The sequence below is a fragment of the Budorcas taxicolor genome, chromosome 9, assembly GCF_023091745.1.
Source record: "Budorcas taxicolor isolate Tak-1 chromosome 9, Takin1.1, whole genome shotgun sequence".
Classification (NCBI taxonomy): domain Eukaryota; kingdom Metazoa; phylum Chordata; class Mammalia; order Artiodactyla; family Bovidae; genus Budorcas; species Budorcas taxicolor.
The window spans coordinates 53,988,932-54,014,547 of NC_068918.1; the positions used below are offsets into that span (position 1 = coordinate 53,988,932).

The 25,616-nt window shown below is 38.9% G+C and overlaps 1 protein-coding gene across 1 annotated transcript in view; it reads right to left on the bottom strand.

The window, feature by feature from the left end:
* Positions 1 to 1,132: 1,132 nt before the first annotated feature.
* CFAP206 (cilia and flagella associated protein 206) overlaps positions 1,133 to 25,616 on the bottom strand; it is a 34,348-nt gene continuing 9,864 nt past the window's right edge. The window contains exons 7-12 of the mRNA XM_052646032.1: positions 17,627 to 17,746; positions 13,041 to 13,239; positions 10,946 to 11,086; positions 8,065 to 8,258; positions 5,828 to 5,971; positions 1,133 to 1,363 (exon numbers count right to left, since the gene is read on the bottom strand). Coding sequence (XP_052501992.1) covers positions 1,133 to 1,363; positions 5,828 to 5,971; positions 8,065 to 8,258; positions 10,946 to 11,086; positions 13,041 to 13,239; positions 17,627 to 17,746 — 1,029 coding nt within the window. The remainder of the gene's footprint in view (positions 1,364 to 5,827; positions 5,972 to 8,064; positions 8,259 to 10,945; positions 11,087 to 13,040; positions 13,240 to 17,626; positions 17,747 to 25,616) is intronic.

Below are 25,616 nucleotides of genomic sequence, written 5' to 3' on the forward strand. Positions count from 1 at the left end.
AATGAACCCCCAGCTGCCGAGGCAAGTTTGAACAGCCCGTCCATCTGAGAGTTTTCATTACCCATCCATGTGTATTGGGAGTACGTAAGACAGTAACAAAACAATGGCTCTAAAATTCAGCTATCAGTAATTCACAGGGACCTGAAACACAGCTGCCGTGGAGTCAGGCAAACAGGGCAAAGGAGTGAAGTGGGAGCCCCGTAAGGCAGCAGGAGTTGCCCCTGCTGCCTTACATTGCAACCAGATGCACCTGCCCTACAAAAGGGCAGAGCCACTACTTACGGAAGGCTGACCGAGTGCTGCCAGATATTCCAGTCTTTTCAAGGAGCCATAAGCCAGACTCCATATAAAATTTTCAGATTTTAAAAGACATCATGTGATCACAACTATGATTTAGGATTACATTTTAAGTACTATTACAAGTAGAAAAGAGAAATGAGAGGTTAAAATAATGAAGAAGTGTTCAACAAATTTGTGCTAGATAAAAGATAAACAGAAAAATAATCTGAGTGAAGGAATACTGAAGTATTAAAATCAAGGCCTCAATTGGGATAAATAAATAAAAATAAAAACATTATGTGGCCCTTTGTTCTAACTGTTCCAAATTAATGAAGTCTTATACCAATTTAATTCATGTTACATTGGATAGCTAATGAAGCTGAAAATGTTAACTACATTTTAAATTTTTAATGTTCAACATTAACTGATTTTAGAGATAAACTTCTGTCCCAGGCATAATAATCTGATATTAATGTATAAAAAGTTATCTAAATAAAATTCCATCCCAAGCATAATAATATTATATATATAAATATCTAATCATATGTTAATATATTAATATCTAATAATTTCAGTCTTGATGCTGCCAAACGTTTTCTAAGAAGTCAAAGAGGAATGGACAGAGTTTTACTTTTCAATTTTAATAGAATGAAAAATGTATTACAGAAAACAATGTTTCCTTTATTGTTGGAGTTTGACAGTGCATATAAATGAGAATCCAAAGACATTCATACCACCAATGAATGTACCAGCCCCCCCCAAAATCAGTGAATTTTCACAGATGCAAACATACTCTTAAATACTTGCCACTGTTCATCAGTTGTGGCATCCACATTAAAAACCCAGTCTCTAACTAGGTTTCATCAACCGCTCTAGTTAAGTTCACCTTGACTCCATAGGTGGTCTTAGTTTGGCCCCCGCGGAGACCAGCTATGTAAATCTGGGGCCGGGGCACTCGGCTGCTGCCCTCCCTCATGGACTGAGTACCAACATCCTTTGAAGGGTACACCTGGGAATAGTTTTCTCTTCTCATGTGACTATGATCAGTCTGTACCGAGTGAGTAACTTTCCGACGCAAATTGGCCTAAGCAGAAAGAGAATTACACTGGAATGAACATTCCTCTAAAGAACAAATAAAATACTCTAAGATATTAGTTAATATCTGCTTTTTACTCTAAGGTAAAAGCTAATAAAAGCAAAGTTATGACCAACCTGCTGCTGCTGCTGCTAAGTCGCTTCAGTTGTGTCCGACTCTGTGCGACCCCATAGATGGCAGCCCACCAGGCTCCGCCGTCCCTGGGATTCTCCAGGCAAGAACACTGGAGTGGGTTGCCATTTCCTTCTCCAATGCGTGAAAGTGAAGTCGCTCAGTCGTGTCCAACTCTTAGCGACCCCATGGACTGCAGCCTACCAGGCTCCTCCGTCCATGGGATTTTCCAGGCAGGAGTACTGGAGTGGGTTGCTATTGCCTTCTCCAATGACCAACCTAGATAGCATATTAAAAAGCAGATATATTACTTTGCCAACAAAGGTCCATCTAGTCAAGGCTATGGTTTTTCCAGTGGTCATGTATGGATGTGAGAGTCGGACTGTGAAGAAAGCTGAGCACGGAAGAATTGATGCTTTTGAACTGTGGTGTTGGAGAAGACTCTTGAGAGTCCCCTGGACTGCAAGGAGATCAAACCAGTCCATTCTAAAGGAGGTCGGTCCTGGGTGTTCAGTGGAAGGACTGATGCTAAAGCTGAAACTCCAGTACTTTGGCCACCTCATGCAAAGAGTTGACTCACTGGAAAAGCCCCTGATGCTGGGAGGGATTGGGGGCAGGAGGAGGAGGGGACAACAGAGGATGAGATGGCTGGATGGCATCACCGACTCAATGGACATGAGTTTGAGTAGACTCCAGGAGTTGGTGATGGACAGGGAGGCCTGGCATGCTGCAATTCACGGAGTCTCAAAGAGTCAGACACGACTGAGCGACTGAACTGAACTGAACTGAATAGCTAATATCTGCCTTTTCTTTTTCCTCCTCTCCATCCACAAAGAAATTAGTCCTACAACACAGCATGTTTCTACAAAACATTAAAATATTAGACAATTTAGAGCATATTAGAAAATAAATACCCTTTGCTGAGAAGTAGGAAAATAGATAAATGAAAATGGACATAAAAACCTAAAGAGAAAACATACAGATTCAAATGTACAGTGAGCTCAATTCATTATTATACTTCGAGAGTCATACCACTTGGATTTTTTTTTCTCTACCATTCTTGGTTTATTTGTTTAAAAGACAAAAAATTTAAGATTTCCATTGTCTTACTTAAATGGGCTTCACCCAGCACTTAATTTGAAATGCTCAGATGTTTCCAGATAATATTTTATATTATTCTATATTTTGCTTGCTCCTTTTAAAGATTACTAGTAAACATGAGGTTAAACAGATTACTCCAGCTGGGAAGCAAGGAAGAGTTTATATAAAGGAGAATAAGGGTTTTACTGAAGCTGTGGTGAAGCCCCAGGAAAAAACTCAGAAGGGATTAGAACATGTGAGTTAAGAAAGAGAGACCTAGAATTAGAGGAAACATTTCAGAGTTTGAGAAACTGCAGATGATGAAGAACCACTTCTGCCCACAACTTATTGTCTACATTAGTAGGGCTTTACTATTCCTATGTCTTCATTAGCATAATTTTACTATTCGGAGAGTCTCTTGCCAAAGCAAATCACTTGACTTCATTATAGAGCATCCTGAAAGATGCATCAACTCTTCAGTTGTAAGCATTAACACAGAGAAGAAACCCTAGGACTCTTTGTATCAGTTGCCTTCAGATTCACCTTGCTTATTTCCATCAATCCTGGACTGCTTGTTCATGATTTTACCCAACCCAATTCAAGCCCCCAACCCATCCCCCAGTTGATCCCAGGCATTGGAACACCTACCTTCAACTAAACTTCGAAGTCTCAATAAATCCTGACCTTACTCTTCCCCACTCCGAGACACTGCAAAGCTCTGCTGACGGGGTGGTTTCCCTTATCACTGTAAGCGATATACTCAGTTTTGTCTTATTAACAAGTTGTACTGGGTAATATATGGGGAGCTGGCCTTCAACATGCTGCAAATCTAGGGGTAATTTGGTCTAAGGTGGGGATCAGAATGAAGTTGAAGAATGAGAACAGAGAGTCCAGTTAGCACAAAGTTCTGCCCCACTGAACACTCCATTCTCTTCTTAAAATTTCCAGCCCAGATCTAACATTTACTTCTCACAGTCTGTCTAACCATCACTCCTCTCTTCTCCATTGCCTATCTGTACCTCGAGGTCAACTTAATAAATCACCTATGTCAATGGGCTAGAATTTTTATTTCACTTCTGTTAAACCACTTAACAGAAATGTATCAACGTCACCTGCTAGACTATTAGTTCCTGAAGAACAAAGCAGCAGGGTATGTAAGCTACCCAGTACACATCTGATGACTTCGTGCCAGTCTAGCAGATGATAGAAAAGAATACAGGGAATGGGAGCTTCAAGAACTACAAAGAGTAACTGGTGAGAATGCTAATGGGATGATGATTGGAAGACACACCAGGAAGCTGCAGCTTTCTCATCTCAAGAAATCAGGGGCTGAAAAGTTGCCACCAGAGAGGATAACAAGGGAATTGATATGGTTAGTGACAAGAGAGACTGAATATACAAACAGACATAGGCTGGACCCTAACCCTGACCCTAACCCCTGGAGAAGAAAATGGCAGCCCACTCCAGTATTCTTGCCTGGAGAATCCCATGGATGGAGGAGCTTGGTGGGCTACAGTCCACGGGTCGCAAAGAGTCAGACATGACTGAACGACTTCACTTTCACTTTATATGAAATAGTACTCTAACCTACAACCTCTGCAGCAACCAGTCTCAGAAGATAAACTACAACCTCAGTAGCTGTAGCAATCTGCTCAGAACAGCCCTATTTTTTTTTTTTTTGGCTGCCTCCCCTTCCAACTCTGAACCAATCAGAGAAAGCCTAATGCTCACTAAGCCAATCACATAAGATGCCCTGCTGCTAATTAGTCCACCTCTAGTTAGCCTGCCTCTTGTTTCCTGTCCCTTGGACTGCAAGAAGATCAAACCAGTCAATCCTAAAGGAAATCAGTCCTGAATATTCATTGGAAGGACAGATGCTGAAGCTGAAACTCAAGGTCTTTGGCCACCTGATGCAAAGAACTGACTCACTGGAAAAAACCCTGAAGCTGGGAAAGATTGAAGGCAGGAAGAGAAGGGGACGACAGAGGATGAGATGGCTGGATGACATCACTGACTTGATGGACATGAGTTGAGCAAGCTCTGGGAGTTGATGATGGACAGGGAAGCCTGGTGTGCTGCAGTCCATGGGGTTGCAAAGCGTCAGACATGATTGAGGGACTGAACTGAACTGAGTTTCCTGTCAACTTCCTCCAGAGGAATACCCAAGCCTCCCCCTTTTTCACTATAAAACTTTTTCACTCCTCTCCCCAACTCTGAGTCCCTGCCCAACGCAAGTGATGGTGACTGACTCCCTGGATACAGCAATCTTTAAATAAATAGCCTCTGTTCTCACATGAGTAGTCTTCGTTTATTTCCATACCTTATTTCAGTTAAAGAGATGGGTAAAATATACTAAGAAAAGGCTACAGATAAAAGAGAGTCTGTTCCTTCACACTGTATTTGCTGTTTAAAATGACAAGGTGCTATAAAAAGGATGAGTGGAAGGAATTCCACTGAGTCAGATAAGGATGAAAGTTTTAAAGACAGACTTCAAGGGTAGGTGCATGCCTGAGTGCTAAGTTACTTCAGTCACGTCCAACTCTTTGCAACCCCATGGACTATAGCTCTCCAGGATCCTCTGTCCAAAGGATTCTTCAGGCAAGAATACTGAAGTGGATTACCATGCCCTCCTCCAGGGGATCTTTCCGACCCAGGGATTGAACTTGCATCTCTTATGTCTCCTGCATTGGCAGGCAGGTTCTTTAGCACTAGCATCACCTGGGAAGCCCTCAAGGGTAGGTATCTGCTGTGATCAAGATGACTAAGAATCAGAAGGACAGGTGTGTCAAGTGTCTGGAAAGAACAAGTAGACAATAAGAGGAGAATGTATCTGTGATATAATAGAGGTAGCATTCTGCTTCTCAAGAAAGTCCAAAAAGGAGAAGAGCATGCTTTAAATGATTAGAAGAAGCTGGAGGGCTTTAAATACTAGCACCCCATAGGTTGGCACGATAGATTAAAACCATTATATAGATCAATAGAGAGACAGAAGGATAGCAACTATTACTGTTAAAGTTACTGACTGATAAAATTTGAGAGCAGCTTCAGGCTTTTATATTTCTACATATGCTTAATACTAGAAGCTAACGTTGTAAAGCTAAAAAATTATAAATTATGCTAATTATTTTTATTTTAGCAAAAAAACTGTACAACTCACTTTTTCATGTAAATAATTTAGCATACCAACTCTATGAATAACAGATTAAAATTCTTCAAAATTCTCCAACTATAAATAATTTAGAAGATAATATTGTTACAAACCAATTTTATAGCTTTTCTTCTTAATTCCCATTCATTCCACTCATACGATCTCACAATTGTTGGTGGCAACAAGTGCGTATCCGTCTGAGTGCCAGTTTCACATTTTGTAATTGGTTTTATATAACGTTTGTCAACCTCTTTCATCTAAAGAAGTAGAGTTTATAATTAATATTTCTACAAAAATAAACATTATTTTACAGATAACTAAAATATTTAGCTAAAATTAACAAAACATTAGAAAAGAAGAATATGAAACTTACTTGTAAATATCAGCAAAGAAAAAAAAAGAAAACTTCATAATTAAAGTAAGCCAAATGTAATTAATTTCCTGGGCATTGTGGATTTGTGCTCAATTTTATTTTGTACCTCCTTAATGTAGGAGGTATATTTTGAAAGGAGAAAACATAACATCACTCATTCCCAAATCAAATGCCCCTCTCTAATTTTCACAATTGAAGAAGTGAATACCTTATGGGAAATGGATTGAAGCTTAGAATAGCTATTAAGTATTAGGTATAAACCATGTTTAAGGTATCAGAACACCTTTAGAATATATCTTAAACAATGTATACACAGCAGATTATTATACATTTTAAATAGATTTATTTTTCTGCCAAAGCACCCAGAAGCTCACTACAGTATTAAAATATTGAGTATTCAATAATTCCAGGCTAAACAAGTTATGATTATGCTGGAAATGAGGCTGCTGGAGCAGGTGGAGAGGCTTAAGAAACTCCAGTCCTAGAGAAGAGGAGGGCAAATAGATTAACTTCTTTCTCCAAATCAAGAAACAGATGATTTACTAAATGCTTACTATTTAGCATAAGATATAATTTCTGCCTTCAAAATGACCTTATGATATAATTAGGTAGATTAAAAGATGCTGAAAGATAACAATATTATATCAATACAAGTAAATGGCAAGTAAAAATTATGAATACAGTATTGAAATATGTAGAGGGAATACTCACTTCTAAGGGCAGTGAAAGTTAGTGAAGGATTAAATACACAGAAAGGGAAAACCAGGAATATAGGGGGAAATTGTCCGTTAATAGAAAAGATATCCACACTAAGCATACCTTTCTGATTATCTGAGTCTAGCCTTTCCCTGTCTTCCTGCTACCTTAAGAGGACAGCTGCATACCTTTCTGATTATCTGAGTCTAGTCTTTCCCTGTCTTCCTGCTACCTTAAGAGGACAGCTGCAGCGTCACATCAACAGACTGGCAGAGGGGTGTCAGAACAAGAGTGCCAGCAGCAGATCCCTTTCAACCATGTCATCCCTGGCTAGTTCTCAGTCTCCTTTCCCAAGCGTTCAGACCACCCTCTGTGCTCACAGTTACCAGCCCCATCTTCCCCCTACCAGTTACTGCTGGGGTCCTTGCCAACCCAGTTAGCCCAGCCCAAACCCACCTGCTTGATCATTGGAATGTTGATGCATATTAAAAAATTCATAAATTGTGTATTGCAGGGTTTTACTTTAGTGAGTTTAAAAGGGGTAAATTAAACCAGAGAGGATGACAGAGCAATTAAAAGTTGGAACAGTGAAAATGAGAGGCAAGAAGAAAACAAGGATCTACAACAGCAGAATGGAACTCCTGCAGGCAGGGATTGTTACCTGCTTTGTTCACTGTGCCAAGAATCGTGCCTGGCACATGGCAAGCAGTTCAGGAAATATCTGTTGAATGAATTAGGGGATAGGCACCAATTCACACAGAAACACACCTTCAGATTCATTCTGCGGCCTTTCAGACTACTGCCATTTAAACTTGTTAAATGATTTCACACCTCTGAGCATGAGTTATCACCTGTATTACCTGTACTGAGCTCCTTCAGTTTTACACAAGGAAATACTGTAGTTTCAGTGATTTATCTCAATTGGCCCCCCACTCCAGTACTCTTGCCTGGAAAATCCCATGGACGGAGGAGCCTGGTAGGCTGCTGTCTATGGGGTCACACAGAGTCAGACACGACTGAGGCGACTTAGCAGCAACAGCAGCAGTCTTGTCCTTCCAGATTTTTTCCAGTCTAATTCACCAGTTTGACTCCTTATCTTGTTTTCATTTATTCTTTGTGGATTTCCTTAGTTTCCATCTTTGGAAAGGCCCTCATCTGCAAAGGCCCTCATCTGACCATGTCTCCTGCCTGGACTTGGGGAGCATTCTACAACAAAATGTAACCTTTTTATTAACTACATTTTTAAATGTCATAAATTCTTAAAATGATGACCCTGCTTACCTGAGAATACTGAATAAAGGTTTCAAACTGTTGATGAAGTTCCAGTAGCTGAATCAATTCTGCATTTTTTTTGGCTTTTTCTCTAATTATATCAATGTAATTTTCAGGATTTTCTGCAAATGAATATGCAGCATCTCTGGTATTGAAAGTATAATACTTATCTTTATATTTCAAAATTCCAATTGATGGATTTCCTGAAAATTAAGAAAAGGAACTAAATTAGATAGGAAATATTCAGTGATTCTATGTTTATAATACACTCATAGAACCCTTCCCTCATACTCCATTTTTAACACATCACATGTCTTTATTTAACTAAAATGTTACAACTAGCAGTTTGAAGTTACACATTTTGTTAAATTATATTTATGTAAAATTCAAAAGAAATTTATTTTATATTTTTAATTTTGGGGGGAGGGACCACACCATGCCACATACAGGATCTTCGTTCCCTGACTAGGGATTGAAACTATGCCTCCTGCATTGGAAGCATGGAGTCTTAACCACTGGACTGCTAGGGACGTACCATATTGTTAAGCTTTAAATTATGATTTTATCTAAATATAGTTCACTATCCAGATATAAGTTGCTTAAAAATCTTCTATGGGAAGCCACTTAGTCATCTAGCAGGTTTTTCAAATCTCTTAAACCAAACCAACTACTAGAAGCATTGTTTTAAAAATAATTTGGTAAGAACTACAAAAATGAGACATTTTTCCCAAGATGTACATTTGCATGTTAGGAAGTATTTCCCACTATGAAAAGATACTACATAAAATATGGGTTATAAGTATCCACAGTTTGTGGGAATTATGTGGGAAACAGTAACACTCTTAATTATTCATTCTTTCACTTATTCACAAATATTTATTGACCCTGTTCTTGGCACTGAGAATACAGTGAAAACAAATCAATAAATATAACATAGGCAAGAGAGTGATCAGTGCTACAGAAAACAAATAAGTAAACAGGTTAAAGTTAAAGTAAAGCAGTTTGAACAGTCAAAGGAAGGAGGGTGGGATTGATATTTTAAAGTAGGTGAACAGAGAAGGCTGAATAAGATGAGGGAGCAAGGTATGTAGCTATGTGGGGGTTGGGGGGAGAGTGGTCCAAGTAGAGGGAATAGTCAGTGCAAAAGCTCTGAGGTGAGAAATGGGCTTGGAATGTTCGGGAATAGCAAGAAGGCCAGTGGGGCTGAAGCAGTGTGCAGGGGAAGAAGGGGCAGACAATAAAGTCAACGATGTCATCTGAAAGGACTCTATCAGGTAAGCCCCAGCATCACCTGGGGACTCAAGCCCTGTGATCTGCAGTCATGAGGAAGGAGGGACTCCTAGAGCATTTCTCCCAGGCAGTGTAGGTGGCTACTGCCCAGAAAACAATGTAGAAATAAAGCCTACATTGAATAAGCAGAAATAAAGCCTCCAGACTAGCTGATTCAGAAAAGATGCTAAAACGCACCGCCCCATAAGTCTGTCTACTTTTCTCATTCTCCCCCTTTCTTAGCATCATAGTCGATGGGAGCTGGAAGGGAACAAAGAGATTTCCTAATTGGTCCTTCTCCTTTTCTGGACCTGGAAACTGAGGTCCAAAGCACAAGATTTGCTCAAAGTTACCCTGTTTACCAACAGACAATGGGGACTAGAAACAAGGCTCTCCAAGTGCTGCTGCTGCTGCTGCTGCTAAGTCGCTTCAGTCGTGTCCGACTCTGTGCGACCCCACAGATGGCAGCCCACCAGGCTCCCCCGTCCCTGGGATTCTTCAGGCAAGAACACTGGAGTGGGTTGCCATTTCCTTCTCCAATGCATGAAAGTGAAAAATGAAAGTGAAGTCGCTCAGTCATGTCTTACTCTTTGCGACCCCATGGACTGAGCCTACCAGGCTCCTCCATCCATAGGTTTCCAGCCACATGGTGGTACTGCTCTCTTCAGTCCGCATCCATGTTTCTCTGTTGTCTTTATCTCATGACTCCCTTCCTTTTGTATTTGTGAACAGAGAGAGAGAGAGAAATTGGGGAGGGGGAGGAAAGGGAAGGAAAAAACAGAACAGAGAAGAAAGAAACCACCTCCATTCCATTGCTTTCACTTCCTCATGGCTCTTGTTTGGTTTCTCTCCACGATCAGTGACCCTCATGGGACCTCAGAATACTATTCTCTCAGTTCCCCAAGGTAAACCTTTTATTACCCCCATAATAAAAATATCTACTACCATAAAAAAATGAGTCAGTGTGTATGTTCTCTACCCTGCATATATACAATCCCAATAATTCTTTGTAATGATTCTATTTCTAATTCACATGGCACTTTTTGAATAATCATTTATTTTCCTCTCAATTTCTGATTTACTTTGTTCTGAAGAAGCTCCAGTAATATATATGTATAGCTCATAGGGGAATTTGACTTGATAAAATACTGGCCATTTCTTTACTGGGATCTGACTTATATAGAAATACTGATCTATGTTAATGGAATAGAGCCATAAAATGACAAAAAATATTTTTTAATAAATATATCAGTCACACTAGTGTTGCTCTTTCAAGTAATCACTTTGGAAAATGACATATTTTAGGAATGCCATAAAATGTTTCTGGAATCCTTCACTGAAATATGAGTCATCCCCCTCTTATGACATTGCAGCGCTTATATTTCATTATATACGTTCCATCACTTATCACTTGTATTGTAACTTATTTGTGTCAGTTTATCAGGTTATGCTGCAAGCGCTTCAAAGATAAATACTTCATTTGGATCACATTTGTAGCTCCTTTCCTAGTTCAACATTAGATTCCATAAAGTTTTACAAAGTGAATGAGTGACAATAAGCACACTTCATTTAAATCAAAAAAATTGGAGAAGGGAGAACAGTATTATTTCCAATGACGTACCTGGAAGGAGAAGACCATCTGTTGTAGCAAAAGTGTAAGCACAAAATCCCCGATACTGAATCAATAATTTATCAAAATTGGCTGTTGTTTCTGGGAAAAGCCACTCCAGTTTTTTGAAATCTGCCACATTTACTTTATCTTCTAAAATGAAAGAGGAGTACAAGAGAAACCTTATTCATTGGGTAAATGAGCAGAAGAGACTGACTGCTATGTGACTAAAACAGAAATAAATTAACTTCATTCAAGACAGCATAGCTCTTAGAAACATAACATGTGAGGTGACAAAATACTCTGAATATGATGCTTATATACTAGGACTGTCCCTTCTTGAAATGGTTGAGAATGAGCAGAAAGAGTCACAAAAACATCTTTCAGTAACTTAATTTTGATACAAGGAATGCAATTTTTGTTCTTCACACTTATAAAAAGTCTTCTTCATGTTGCTACTTTTTTTTTTTACACAAATAAAAATGAGCATTTACAAAGCACTGATGCCTGAGCTTCTTTGCTTTTGCAATGCTACCTACACTTCTGTTTCTGGCTCTGTATCCAAACAGTAGACACTATAAATGACCCTGTGGCTACAGCTGGAAGTAAATGCATACTTTAGAAAAAAACAAACCTTCTTCCCTCTTCTTTCCTGATGTGCCTGAAAGCTTCAAACAGTGATGAGATGTGGCAAGTATAAATTAAATTTTTTAAGAAGAACACTGGGTCTCCCAATTCACTGGAGCAGTGACTTGATAAATTGTGTTCTAGTGCATAAACAATTCTGATTTATAGTAGGAGATGACACACCTTGCCAATATGGTTGACTTTAATATCTACTGCTGAAGTGGCTTTAACTTTTCAATTTTATTTAGTATTTGCATAGATATGCTGTTTTAACAAAATGACATGAGTAGGAAAAACTAACTGGGAGGATGTTTTTAAAGTCTTTCTGATTTAGTGTTCAGGTTTTACATATTCTAGCAGTTTAAGAGTGAGTGTTACCACTATATTTTATTTTTCACTTTCAAAAAAATAGAATTTGAAAAGAAAATTTAAAGAGTAAACTATTTAATTTCATTTTCTTAAAAAACTTTCCATTTTAGACAACAATTCAATTCCCAAACTCTATTTTGACATTTCTTATGAATTTTGAGTTGTATTTAACTCAAATTATAGAAGGGGCTACAAACATAAAAAGAAGTTTATTGGTAAAGACAGCCTTTATATAAGAATCAGTGCATCTCTTAAAGGGTCTAAAATAAGCTCAATTTTACAGGAGTAACATTTATTGATTCATAAGTTTCCATTTGAATCTGGGGTAGATATATGGGAAACAGCACCCTGAAAAAGTGGAGCTTTGTTTGCACAAATAGAGCAAGGATTAACATCCTTTTCTACTACAAACCAATTAACAAAATCACTAAGATTACAACTGAAACCCATAAGCACATGAAATCACTCTTAACCAAAACACCAATAATAACATCAGGAATGATTATTGTTGTTCGGTCGCTAAGTCATGTCTGACTCTGTGACCCCATGGACTGCAGCATGCCAGGCTTCCATGTCCTTCACTATCTTCTGGAGTTTGCTCAAATTTATGTACATTGAGTTGGTGATGAAATCTAACCATCTCATCCTCTACTCCCCCCTTCTCCTTTTGCCTTCACTCTTTCTCAGCATCAGGGTCTTTTCCAATGGGTCGGCTCTTTGCTTCAGGTGACCAAAGTATTGGAGCTTCAGCTTCAGCATCAGTCCTTCCAGTGAATATTCAGGACTGATTTCCTTTAGGATGGACTGGTTGAATCTCCTTGCAGTCCAAGGGACTCTCAAGAGTCTTCTCCAACACCACAGTTTGAAAGCATTAATTCTTCAGCATCAGCCTTCTTTATGGTCCAGTGGTTATTGCTGGATAGCAGACTCTTCAGTTTATATATTTACAGTTTTCTACATTTTCTATAATGAACATTAGTAGTCTTATAATCAAGAAAGATATTCCAAACTTTATCAGAAAGATAAAAGATGAAAATTTTAAAACAAAAGAGTGACTTTATTCTAGAGGTAATTTTAACAGGAAGAGGAAATAATAGATGATTTCTATTACCTATGTGCTCTTTTATTCTACACACGTCAGTTTTCACAGTCACTCCATCGAGAAGAACTTGCATCACTTTCTCAGGAAAGAACAGGTCATGAGCCCCCAGGAATGGCTCAAGATGAGTAGTTAAATTACTAAGGATGCTAATCAAGACAGTTTCATCTTGAAAGCTAGTCCACAGGTTGGAAAGGGCAATGAAGATAGGCTGCACAAGAGACAAAAATGTTCAAAATGTTACTGTTTAATAAAATTATAAATCACTCTTAAAAATCAGTACAAATTTATGTTGTGATAAAGAGATTAATTCTCTCGTAAGACAACTGAAAGTCTCATGAAGTTAGACAATAGAATCAGTAGAAATTGGATTCACAAACTAGAAAATAAGCTTGTATTTCAAAGTATATTATTTTGGTATAATTGTTAGAAAGTTAGTTTATTCAAAAGAACCAAAGACATATGATTATGTGAGAAACATTCACGGACACTTCACCTCAAAAGGTCTAGAGGAAAAAAATCTTTTTTTAAAAAAATAGCTAAATATGACTCATTTAGATTTATCTGACTCAATTATGATTCAAAAGAACTTGGAAAGTCAGGGATACATCTTGGGGCATTTTCTTGTAAGCTATAAGTTAGAGATTTTGTGGTAATGAGATAAAATATTTCTTTTTCATATTCATATAACAAAAAATTAGTCAGGCCCTAATTATAAGTGAAATAACTTAGGCTTTTGTTCCTTGGTTTTTAAAATCAAATATTGGGAATGATTACAGAAAATTATCAGAAAATCAAAATGCTCCATGAAATATTGTAAATGCATCTTGTATGTCTTTGGGGCTCCCTGTCCTTAATTGCTCACTCATGTCTGACTCTTTGTGACCCCATGGACTGTAACCCTCCAGGCTCCTCTGTCCATGGGGATTCTTTAGGCAAGAACACTGGAGTGGGTTACCATGGCCTCCTCCAGGGGATCTTCCCAACCCAGTGCTCACTCCCAGATTTGCCTAAAAGGTGATACAGATAATCAGAAAGTCGGAATACATGCAGGTCTTGTAAACAAAGTGATTTTATCTATCTTTTCAGAAAGGTCACAAGTTACATCACTTCTTTGCTGGAGGCAATTTCTAACTAGCTACTGTAAACATGCTTTCAACACTGCACTATGGATTATTTCTGTTGCCACAGACAATAGTATGGACCACAGCCTTACCTAACTCAATGAAGCTATGAGCCATGCTGCGTAGGGCCAACCAAGACAGATGGGTCATGGTGAAGAGTTCTGACAAAATGTGTTCCACTGGAGAAGGGAATGGCAAACCACTTCTGTATCCTTGCCTTGAGAACCCCATGAACAGCATGAAAAGGCAAAAAGATATGATACTGAAAGATGAACTCCTCAGGTTGGTAGGTGCCCAAAATGCTACTGGAAAAGAGTGGAGAAATAACTCCAGAAAGAATGAAGAGATGGAGCCAAAGCAAAATAACACCCAGTTGTGGACGTGACTGATGATGGAAGTAAAGTCTGATGCTGTAAAGACCAATATTGCATAGGAACCTGGAATGTTAGGTCCATGAATCAAGGCAAACTGGAAGTGATCAAACAGGAGATGGCAAGAATGAACATCGATATTTTAGGACCCAGTGAACTAAAATGGACTGGAATGGGCGAACTTAACTCAGATGATCATTATATCTACTACTGTGGGAAAGAATCCCTTAGAAGAAATGGCATAGCCCTTATAGTCCAAAGCGTCCAAAATGCAGTTCTTGGGTGCAATTCCAAAAATGACAGAATGATCTCTGTTCGTTTTCAAGGCAAACCATTCAATATTGCAATGATCCAAGTCTATAAACCAACCAGTAATGCTGAATAAGCTGAAGTTGAACAGTTCTATGAATACCTACAAGACCTTCTAGAACTAACACCCAAAAAAGACGCCCTTTTCATTATAGGGGACTGGAATGCAAAAGTAGAAAGTCCAGAAATATCTGGAATAACAGGCAAATTTAGCCTTGGAGTACAGAATGAAGCAGGGCAAAAACTAACAGAGTATTTCCAAGAGAACACACTGGTCATAGCAAACACCCTCTTTCAAAACCCAAGAGAAGACTCTACACATGAACATCACCAGATGGTCAACACTGAAATCAGACTGATTAAATTCTTTGCATCCAAAGATGGAGAAGCTCTATACAGTCAATGAAAACAAGACCAGGAGCTGACTGTGGCTCAGATCATGAACTCCTTATTGCAAAATAAAGACTTAAATTGAAGAAAGTAGGGAAAACCACTAGACCATTCAGGTATAACTTAAATCAAAACCCTTACGATTATACAGTAGAAGTGACAAACAGATTCCAGGGATTAGATCTGATAGAGTGCCTGAAGAACTATGGACGGAGGTTCGTGACATTGCACAGGAGGTGGTGATCAAGACCACCTCAAAGAAAAAGAAATGCAAAAAGGCAAAATGGTTGTCTGAGGAGGCCTTACAAATAGTTGAGAAGAGAAAGAGAAGTGAAAGGCAAAGGAGAAAAGGAAAGATATACCCATTTGAATGCAGAGTTCCAAAGAATAGCAAGGAGAGCTAAGAAAACCTTCCTCAGTGATCAGTGCAAAGAAATAGAGAAAAACAATAGAATGGGAATGATTAGAGATCTCTTCAAGAAAATTAGAGATACCAAGGGAACATTTCATGCAAAGATGGGCACGGTAAAGGACAGAAATGGTATGGACTTAACAGAAGCAGAAGATATTAAGAAGAGGTGGCAAGAAAACACAGAAGAACCACACAAAAAAGATCTTCATAGCCCAGATAACCATGATGGTGTGATCACTCACCTAGAGCCAGACATCCTGGAATGTGAAGTCAAATGGGGCTTAGGAAGCATCACTATGAACAAAGCTAGTGGAGATGATGGAATTCCAGTTGAGCTACTTCATATCCTGAAAGATGATGCTGTGAAAGTGCTGCACTCATTATGCCAGTAAATTTGGAAAACTCAGCAGTGGCCACAGGACTGGAAAAGGTCAGTTTATCAACTCCAAAGAAAGCGATGCCAAAGAATGTTCAAACTACTGCATAACTGCACTCATCTCACATGATAGCAAAGTAATGCTCAAAATTCTCCAAGCCAGGTACATGAACCGTGAACTTCCAGATGTTCAAGCTGGTTTTAGAAAAGGCAGAGAAACCAGAGATCAAATTGCCAACATCTGTTGGATCATGGAAAAAGCAAGAGAGCTCCAGAAAAACATCTACTTCTGCTTTTTGACTATGCCAAAGCCTTTTACTGTGTGGATCACAACAAATTGTGGAAAATTCTTCAAGAGAAGGGAATACCAGATCACCTGACCTGCCTCCTGAGAAATCTGTATGCAGGTCAAGAAGCAACAGTTAGAACTGGAAACGGAACAGCAGACTGGTTCCAAATTGGGAAAGGAGTACATGAAAGCTGTATATTGTCACCCTGCTTATTTAACTTATACGCAGAGTACATCATGCAAAATGCCAGGCTGGATGAAGCACAAGGTGAAATCAAGACTGCTGGGAGAAATATCAATCTCAGACACACAGATGACACCACACTTATGGCAAAAAGTGAAGAACTAAAGAGCTTCTTGATGAAAGTGAAAGAGGAGAGTGAAAAACTTGGCTTAACACTCAGCACTCAAAATCGAAGATGATGGCATCCAGTCCTATCACTTCATGGAAAATAGATGGGGAAACAGTAGAAACAGTGACAGACTTTTTTTTTTTTTTTTTTTTTTGGCTTCAAAATCACTGTAGATGGTGACTGCAGCCATGAAGTTAAAAGTCAAGAAAAGCTATGACCAACAAAAGCAGAGATGTTACTTTGCCAACAAAGGTCTGTCTAGTCAAAGCTATGGTTTTTCCAGTAGTCATGGATGTGAGAGTTGGACCATGAAAGCTGAGCACTGAAGAATTGATGCTTTTAAACTGTGGTGTTGGAGAATACTCTTGAGAATCCCTTGGACTGTAAGGATATCAAACCAGTCCATCCTAAAGGAAATCAGCCCTATTCTGAATATTTATTGGAAGGACTGATGCTGAAGCTGAGACTCCAATATTTTGGCCACCTGATATGAAGAACTGACTCACTGTAAAAGAGTCAGTTGAATCAGGGAAAGATCGCTGATGCTGGGAAAGATTGAATCAGGAGAAATGGGGATGACAGGGGATGAGACGGTTGGATGGCATCACCGACTTGTTGGACAGGAGTTTGAGCAAGCTCTGGGAATTAGTGATGGACAGGGAAGCCTAGCATGCTTCCGTCCATGGGGTTGCAGAGAGTCAGACAAGACTGAGCAACTGAACTGACAGACAATGCTGGTATCATGTACTTTGGTAGCAATTGCCTACTAAGAGAATCCTCTCATTCAACTTAAAACAACCCAGTTCTATGATTATTAACTACAAAATAAGCAAAAAGAACAGGATCAACTTGTATAAAACTAATATTATATTTTCCATATTAAATACAATTAAAATTACTTTTCATCCAATTTTATGGGACTTCAAAGCTCCTTTACCCTTAAACAAGTTTCAAAGCTGATGACAAATGCTTACAAAGACTTGTGATGTCGGGATAGCCGTCTTTGACTTTACAGTCAATTTTAATTGTTCCAGCTGGGCTTCTAACTGCTTTATCATCATTTCCACTTCTTGAGCACAGGTAATTATATCTGACTGTGAAGACAACATAATTTGCATTAATATTTTGCTTTACACAATTATACATGTCTTAAGCCCTACTTGCTCCCCACATCTCCTGAAGGTGAGCTCAGTGAGGGCAAGGATTCTGCCCTCTGGGGTATCCTGAACACCAAGAAGAGTACTAACATATGAATGGGGCTCCAGAAACATCTGATGGACTGATAAACCCTTTGAAGTACAGTGGCTATAATTTTTCTCAAATGCATACAGGTACTCTTTGATATTCAGCATAACTGCATCTCTAAGCAGTGAATCCTGTGACACATTAGCCCCACAATAAGTATTTAGAAGTACAAAAAGAGGCAAGTACAAATAAGAAAAGTAAGGCACAGAAAGGTAAGTAAACTGCCCAAGGATACACAGTGAATGAGGGATAGAATCATGGTTCTACACCAGATCACCTGAGCCCCTGGCTCCTACCCCAAGCTGTGACCAGAAATGGCAGTGTATAGGTTTATTAGTACAAACAGTGTTCAAGAGTAACAATTACAGGAAGAGAAAAAAAGCTGCATTTGAGTTCTCAGATATCTGTAGACTAATGACATGCTTTACTAGACTATTTTTAAATGACAAAAAATAATTATAAGAAATATCAATTAGCCCTGCATTTCAACTAATGAATTTTTTCATTCACTTCTGTAATATGTATCCTGTTTTAATTTTACCTGTACTATTCTTTAAACATCTCCCCTCCTCTTTCCTCATTCTCCCATTATTTATTTATTATAATTTTATAAATATTTTCTCAAAATTATATATAATTTACATATAATTTATCCTATCTAATAAGTCTCTCGTCTACCCTTCTGTTTTTCCCCCTTGACTGCTACTTTTGTTTTAGAAATCAAAATATGAAAATGCAGTACTTAACTTACTTAGATTTATATACAAAGAACCAGAAACAAATAAATCTGTCTACTCCAGTAGGTCTGGAGTAGCTTTACTACAGGTTTTAAGAGGTGTGATGTATTAAGTAAAGCTACTCCAGAGCTACTCCCGCAAGCTGTGCCTGTAGGCTCCATCTACAGATTAGACACACAGAACTTCTTGATTTTTCCTGACAGTGTCCTAGAACAATCACACTGTTAACATTTTACCGAAAAGAACTTTTTCACAACTATGTAGAATTTTAATTGCAAAGCAAGTTCTCATAAATAAAGGGATTCCATGCTCCGGGATTAGAATAATTAATACTGTTAAAATGACCGTACTACCCAAAGCTACCTACAGATTCAATATGATCCCTATCAAGATTCCAATGGCATTTTCAAAGAGATAGAATGAACAATCCTCACATTTGTATGGAATCACAAAAGACTTCAAATAGCCAAAGCATCTTAAGAAAGAAGAATAAAGCAGAAGGCATCATGCTAACTGGTTTCAAACTACTGCAAAGTCACAAAGTCACAGTAACCGAAACAACATGGTGTTGGCATCAAAACAGACACATAGACCCATAAAACAGAACAGAGAGTGCAGAAATAACCCACACATATACAGTCAATTAATTTACCACAAAGCATCAAGAATATTCAATGGAGAGAGGATAGTCTCTTCAATAAATGGTGCTGGGGAAACTGTTCAGCCACCTGCGAAGAATGAAACTGCACCACTATTTTACACCACACACAAAAAGCAATTCAAAGTGAATCAAGGACTTGAATGTCAGACCTGAAAACATAAAACTCCTAGAAGAAAACATAAGCAGTAAAGTCTTGACCTCAGTCTTGGTGACTTTTTTTTTTTCTGACACCAGAAACAAAGGCAACAAAAGCAAAAATCAACAGGTAGAACTGTATCAAATTAAAAAGCTGCACAGTAAAAGGAAACCATCAATAAAATAAAAAGGCAACCAATGGGACGGGAGAAAATATTCACAAATCATGTATCTGATCAAAAACATATAAAGAACCCATTCAACTCTAGCAAAAACAATAAAATTTTAAAATGGCCAAAGAATCTGAATAGACATTTTTCCAAAGAAGACATATAGATGGACAACAAATACATGAAAAATTGCTCAGCATCACTAATCACCAGGAAAATGCAAATCAAAACCAGAATGATGTATCACTTCACATCTGACAGAATGGCTACTATCAAAATGACAAGAAAGAACAAGCATTGGCAACGATATGGGGGTGGGGGGAAGGGAACACTTGTGCACTGCTGGTGGGAATGTAACTCAGTGCAGCCAGTATGGAAAATTTGTAGAGAGGTTCCTCAAAAAATTAAAATAGACCCACCATATGACCCAACAATTCCATTTCTGGGTATTTACCTGAAGAAAATGAATACACTAACTCAAAAAGATACATGTGCCCCCATATTCATTGCAGCATCATTTACAAGGAAATCCTGCCATTTGCAGCAACATGAATGAAACTTGCAGGAATTTTACTAAGGGAAGTAAGTCTGACAAAGACAAATATCATATGATCTCACTTCTATGAGGAATTTTTTAAAAATTGAAGGATAGTTGATTCACAATTTTGTGTTAATTTTTCATATACCGAAAGTGATCCAGTTGCACATATACAACTTTTTCAGGTCTTTTTCCATGATAGATTATTACTATGTATTGGATATTGTTCCCTGTGCTCTATAATAGGACCTTGTTGTTATATGTGGAATCTTTTTTTAAAAACTGAGCTCATAGATACAGAGAACAGATTGGTAATTACCATTGGTGGGGGATGAGGTGGGCAAAATGGGTGAAGGGGATCAAAAGGTACACATTTCCACTTATAAGATATATGTCATGGGGATGTAACACACAGCATGCTGACTATGACTGTAGTGCATAATACTGTATTGTACAATTGAAAGTTGTTAAGAGAGGAGATCTTAAAAGTTCTCATCACAAGAAAAAAAAACTGAAACTATATGTGCTGAAAAGTTTAACTAGATTTATTGTGGTCACCATTTTGCAGTATACACATATATGGAATCATTTATGTTATATATCTGAAACAATTATAATCTTATATATCAATAGTATCTCAATAAAAAAGCTATTTTCACTATCCTTTCACTATCCTTGATATTGCAGTAACAAGTATTAATTTTATTGAATTTTGATCTTTATGTGCATATTTTTTTAACAATCAGATCAAATAGAAAATATACATAAAACACTTCTGTGAAAGTGGAAGTGAAAGTTGCTCAACCATGTCCAACTCACTGTGACCCCATGGACTCCATGGAATTCTCTAGGCCAGAATACTGGAGTGGGTAGCCTTTCCCTCTCCAGGGGATCTTCCCAACCCAGGGATCGAACCCAGGTCTCCCGCATTGAAGGTAGATTCTTTACCAGCTGAGCCACAAGGGAAGCCCAAGAATATTGGAGTAAGTAGCCTATCCCTTCTCTAGCAGGTAGCCTATCCCTTCCCGACCCAAGAATCGAACCAGGGTCTCCTGTGTTGCAGGCAGATTCTTAACCAGTCAAGCTATCCTGCACACAGTTCTCTTACATGACTGGGTTGCAAGCTGAACTAGCCTTTTTCTCCCTTCTCTAGCAGAAAAGCACTTTTATATGAAAAGGACAACTGGCAGACAACCTATGATTTTTGAGCCTTATCTATTGGCAGATAGTTTCCTCAGAGTCAATGAAATGAGTCCATCATTTTATGAAAAGGATGGTTTTTGTTACCCATGATGAAATTCACATTTTGAAAAACTTATATCTGCCACCACAAATTTGACAGCATCCTAACACAAAGCTATTTCTAATGAGACTGTTGGAGGCAAAAAAAAAAAGGATTAAGTCACAAACCTTCTTTCATAGTGCAGTCCAAAAAATGCTTGGGGAAAGCATGTGTACCTAGCATTATTCTTCCTCTCCCCCACTTTTTAAATTATAAGTTTCTCATACTTTCTTCTATGACCATTTTTCAACAAATCTAAAACAAGCACAAATTCCACCTAACAGACATTTTACTTGCATTTTCAGAAAAATCAAGAATCCCTGTGCAATCTATTCTGTGAATGGCCCTGCAAACACAGCTTGGGCAGAAGAAGCATACAAAAGTCTTGACTTATATATTTTAAGAAATGTTATGTGTCATGCAGCTTTTACTGGTACAATAACAATAAGTGGCTTTCTCTCTTTGGTAACTGCCGTGCTCATCAAAAGCCCACAGAGGGTGGAATTCTGTTCTCTCAGCTAAGACAGTCAGCAAGACTGCAATCACCCCTTCCTTTCTCTTCCAGAATATTTGAATTTGTTCACTATTGCAGATAAAGTCCTGATCAAAAGACAATAACTCACCATCTTACCCAGGATATAACTGGATTTTCCAAATGTCTACATAAACTGAATGTAGCATTGGCAAAAGAAAAATTTTTGAATCAAAATCAATATTTCAAAAAATCTTATTAATATTTGTTCAAATAATGTAACTTTAAAAAAGAGTATTCATAGATTTCATGGATAGGAAAAAGTTTCAGCTAAATATAAACTGAGGTATTTTATGAAAGTGAAAGTGAAGTTACTCAGTCGTGTCCGACTCTTCGCGACCCCGTGGACTGTAGCCTACCAGGCTCTTCCATCCATGGGATTCTCCAGGCAAGAATACTGGAGTGGGCTGCCATTTCCTTCTCCAGAGGATCTTCCCGACCCAGGGATCGAACCCGGGTCTCCTGCATTGCAGGCAGACACTTTAACCTCTGAGCCACCAATGCTCATTAAATTGTATCCATTCTGTAACAATCAACCTTAAACTGTAACTAAGGCAGATTGATGATGGAAGGCTGGAGTATCAAAAACTACCATACCCTAGTCAGCCATAAAAAGAAATTTTGCCATCTACAGTGGCATGGATGGACCTGGAAGGTATCATGCTTAGTGAAATAAGTCAGATAGAAAAAGAAAAGTATGTTACTGCTTATATGTGGAATTCACAAAATAAAACAGACTGCTGCTGCTGCTGCTGCTAAGTCGCTTCAGCCGTGTCCAACTCTGTACGACTCCATAGATGGCAGCCCACCAGGCTCCCCCATCCCTGAGATTCTCCAGGCAAGAACACTGGAGTGGGTTGCCATTTCCCTTCTCTAATGCATGAAAGTGAAAAGTGAAAGTGAAGTCACTCAGTTGTGTCCGACTCTTAGCAACCCCATGGACTGCAGCCCACCAGGCTCCTCTGTCCATGGGATTTTCCAGGCAAGAGTGCTGGAGTGGGGTGCCATTGCCTTCTCCAATAAAACAGACTAGTGAATATTTAAAAAAAAGACTCACAGATATAGAGAACAATCTAGTAGCTACTAGTGGAGAAGAGGGAAGGGCAAAATAGGGATAGGGGATTAAGAGATAAAAACTACAATGTAGAAAATAAATAAGCTACAGGGATACATTTTTATAGCACAAGGAACATAGCCAATATTCTATAATAACTAAAAATAGAGTACTATCTTTAAAAATTTTGAATGACTATGTTGTACACCTGAAACTAACATTGTAATTCAAGTATGTTTCAATAAAAGTAAAAACAATAACAACAAAAAGAAACAGTGATTAAGCAGCAAGAAAGTCAGAAACTTAAAGAACACTCATTCTGACTCTGACTAAAGGGAGTACGAAAGGTCGTGAAGAGTGCTAAGATCAGAATGTGAACTTTCTCAATAACATGAGCAACAAAGGGTTTGGAAATGAGATATTCCAAGAAAGGTAAGAGCCCTTTAGCTTGTGCCCCTACTGAAATGAAGTTAGAACTGCTCTGCTAATGCCCTGACAATGATGATGGTAAACACTGTGTTTGTTGTCGTCATCTTCATCTGTCTGATAACACTGCTCTACTTTATTTACCTAGTGGGGACTATCAGTAACCCCTTTTTACAGATGTGAGGACTAAGGCACAGAGAAGTCAAGCAACTTCATCAAGGACACAGATTTAGTAAGTAGCAATGGCAGGATTAGAACCTAGGAAGTCTGGCTGCAAGACCCACACTTAGCACTTCAACCCTCTACTCACCATCTCTCTAGTAAGAGATGTAAGAGTGAGAACTCCAATGAGAATTCAAGACTGTCAGGGAATTTAAGACTTTCCTGGTGGTACAGTGGCTAAGACTCCTTGTTTCCAAAGCAGGGGGCACAGGTTCAATCCTTGATCGAGGAGATAAGATCGCATTGAAAGGCACAGCACCAAAAAGATTTTAAGACTGTCAGTTGGCTGAATATGATTCATGAGCAAAAGCTGTGAGAAGATACTATAGAATGAACACATCCTCCACAACATCCTTAGAGTATATGTGACAGTTTCCCAAAGTTCTTTCTTATAATATCCCTTTTGAGCATAAAGGACAAAAGTAAATTTGAGATTCTGCTCCTGTGGACCCCTACACACTCAAACTGACTGTGAAATCCTCTTAGTATCTGACTAGTTACATGAGGCTACTAGCCGCAAGTCCACATCAGGGGAACACCTACCCTAAAGAATGGTTTGGTTTCACAGAGTTGATTTAGAGTCCTCCCTTCTGAAGGCAAACAGATAGTAGGCCAGCTGTGAGGAACCCTCCTAGTTTGTTGCCATGCATTCATGTCTTTGGATGTTATCCTTCTCTCCTCTGTAGCAGAGGTAAGGAGAGAAGACAGACCTAGGGCATCCAAGAGTAGTATGAAGGGATTTCCCTGGTGGTCCAGTGGTTGGGAACCCATCTTGCAAGGTGGGGGACGTGGGTTCAATCCCTGGTCAGGAACTAGGATGCCACGTGCTGTGGAGCAACTCAGCTGGTACGCCACAAAGAGAGACCCCGTGTGCCACAACTACTGAAGCCCGTGTGCTCTGGAGCATGCATGCTGCAACTACTGTGCCTGCAAGCCACAAGTAGAGAGTCCATGCATCGCAATGAAAGATTTCACATGGCACAATGAGGATCAGGAGTGCCGCAACAAAGACCTGACACAGCCATACCAAAACAAACAAAGTACTATTTAGCAATCAAAATACAAGTGAAAACAAAAAGGGGGGCAGAACACAGCCTGTTGTATCCAAGACATTAGTATTTGCTTGCACAAAAGACAGTTCCACCAATCCTGTGGTCTTATGAGAGGCTGTGTGAAGGTAAACAGTGACCAGGGGGATGGATGTGTTAATTCAGTGGGGGAATATAGAGGTATATTAAATCAAAACGTTGTACAATTTAAATATCCTACAACTTTGTCAATTACACCTCAGTATGCTGCTGCTACTGCTGCTAAGTCGCTTCAGTCATGTCCGACTCTGTGCAACCCCATAGACGGCAGCCCACCCAGCTCCTCTGTCCCTGGGATTCTCCAGGCAAGAACACTGGAGTGGGTTGCCATTTTCTTCTCCAGTATAGCTAGGAGGAAAAAGCCAGAAAACAAAACAGTAACTGGTAGAAACTTAGTTTGCTGCCGTGACACAGTTAAGAAACTGTGTTTCCTGGAATCTTAGGATGGCTTGGGAATGCTCCTTGAAGAAAAGGGCCTCTGATCCTTTGGTCTAGATACTTGTTTTATATTTTTAGGAGTAAGTAAATTTCTTCTGAGTAAGTTTCTGTCAGAAAGGGCTCTGATGCTTTTTTTAAAAAAGTTGAAAACCACCACTTTACCATACCATATTTTCCAACTCTTTGCAGGGAGAGTGTTTGGTTTGTGCCGGGGTCCAGCCCCTGTGGATCCAGGGAATTCGAAGGGGAGACAGCGTCGGCGAGGAGCGATTTATTTATTTAGAGATATAAAGAGAGATTAGGAAAGAATAATGTAGTGAAAAAAATAGAGGAGAAAAGAGGATGATATTCCTTGGTTTACACAGAAAGCTAATAAAGTCTCAAGACAAGAGACTTGCTCTGTTCACGTAGGCCACAGGCACCTGCTTGAATAGCG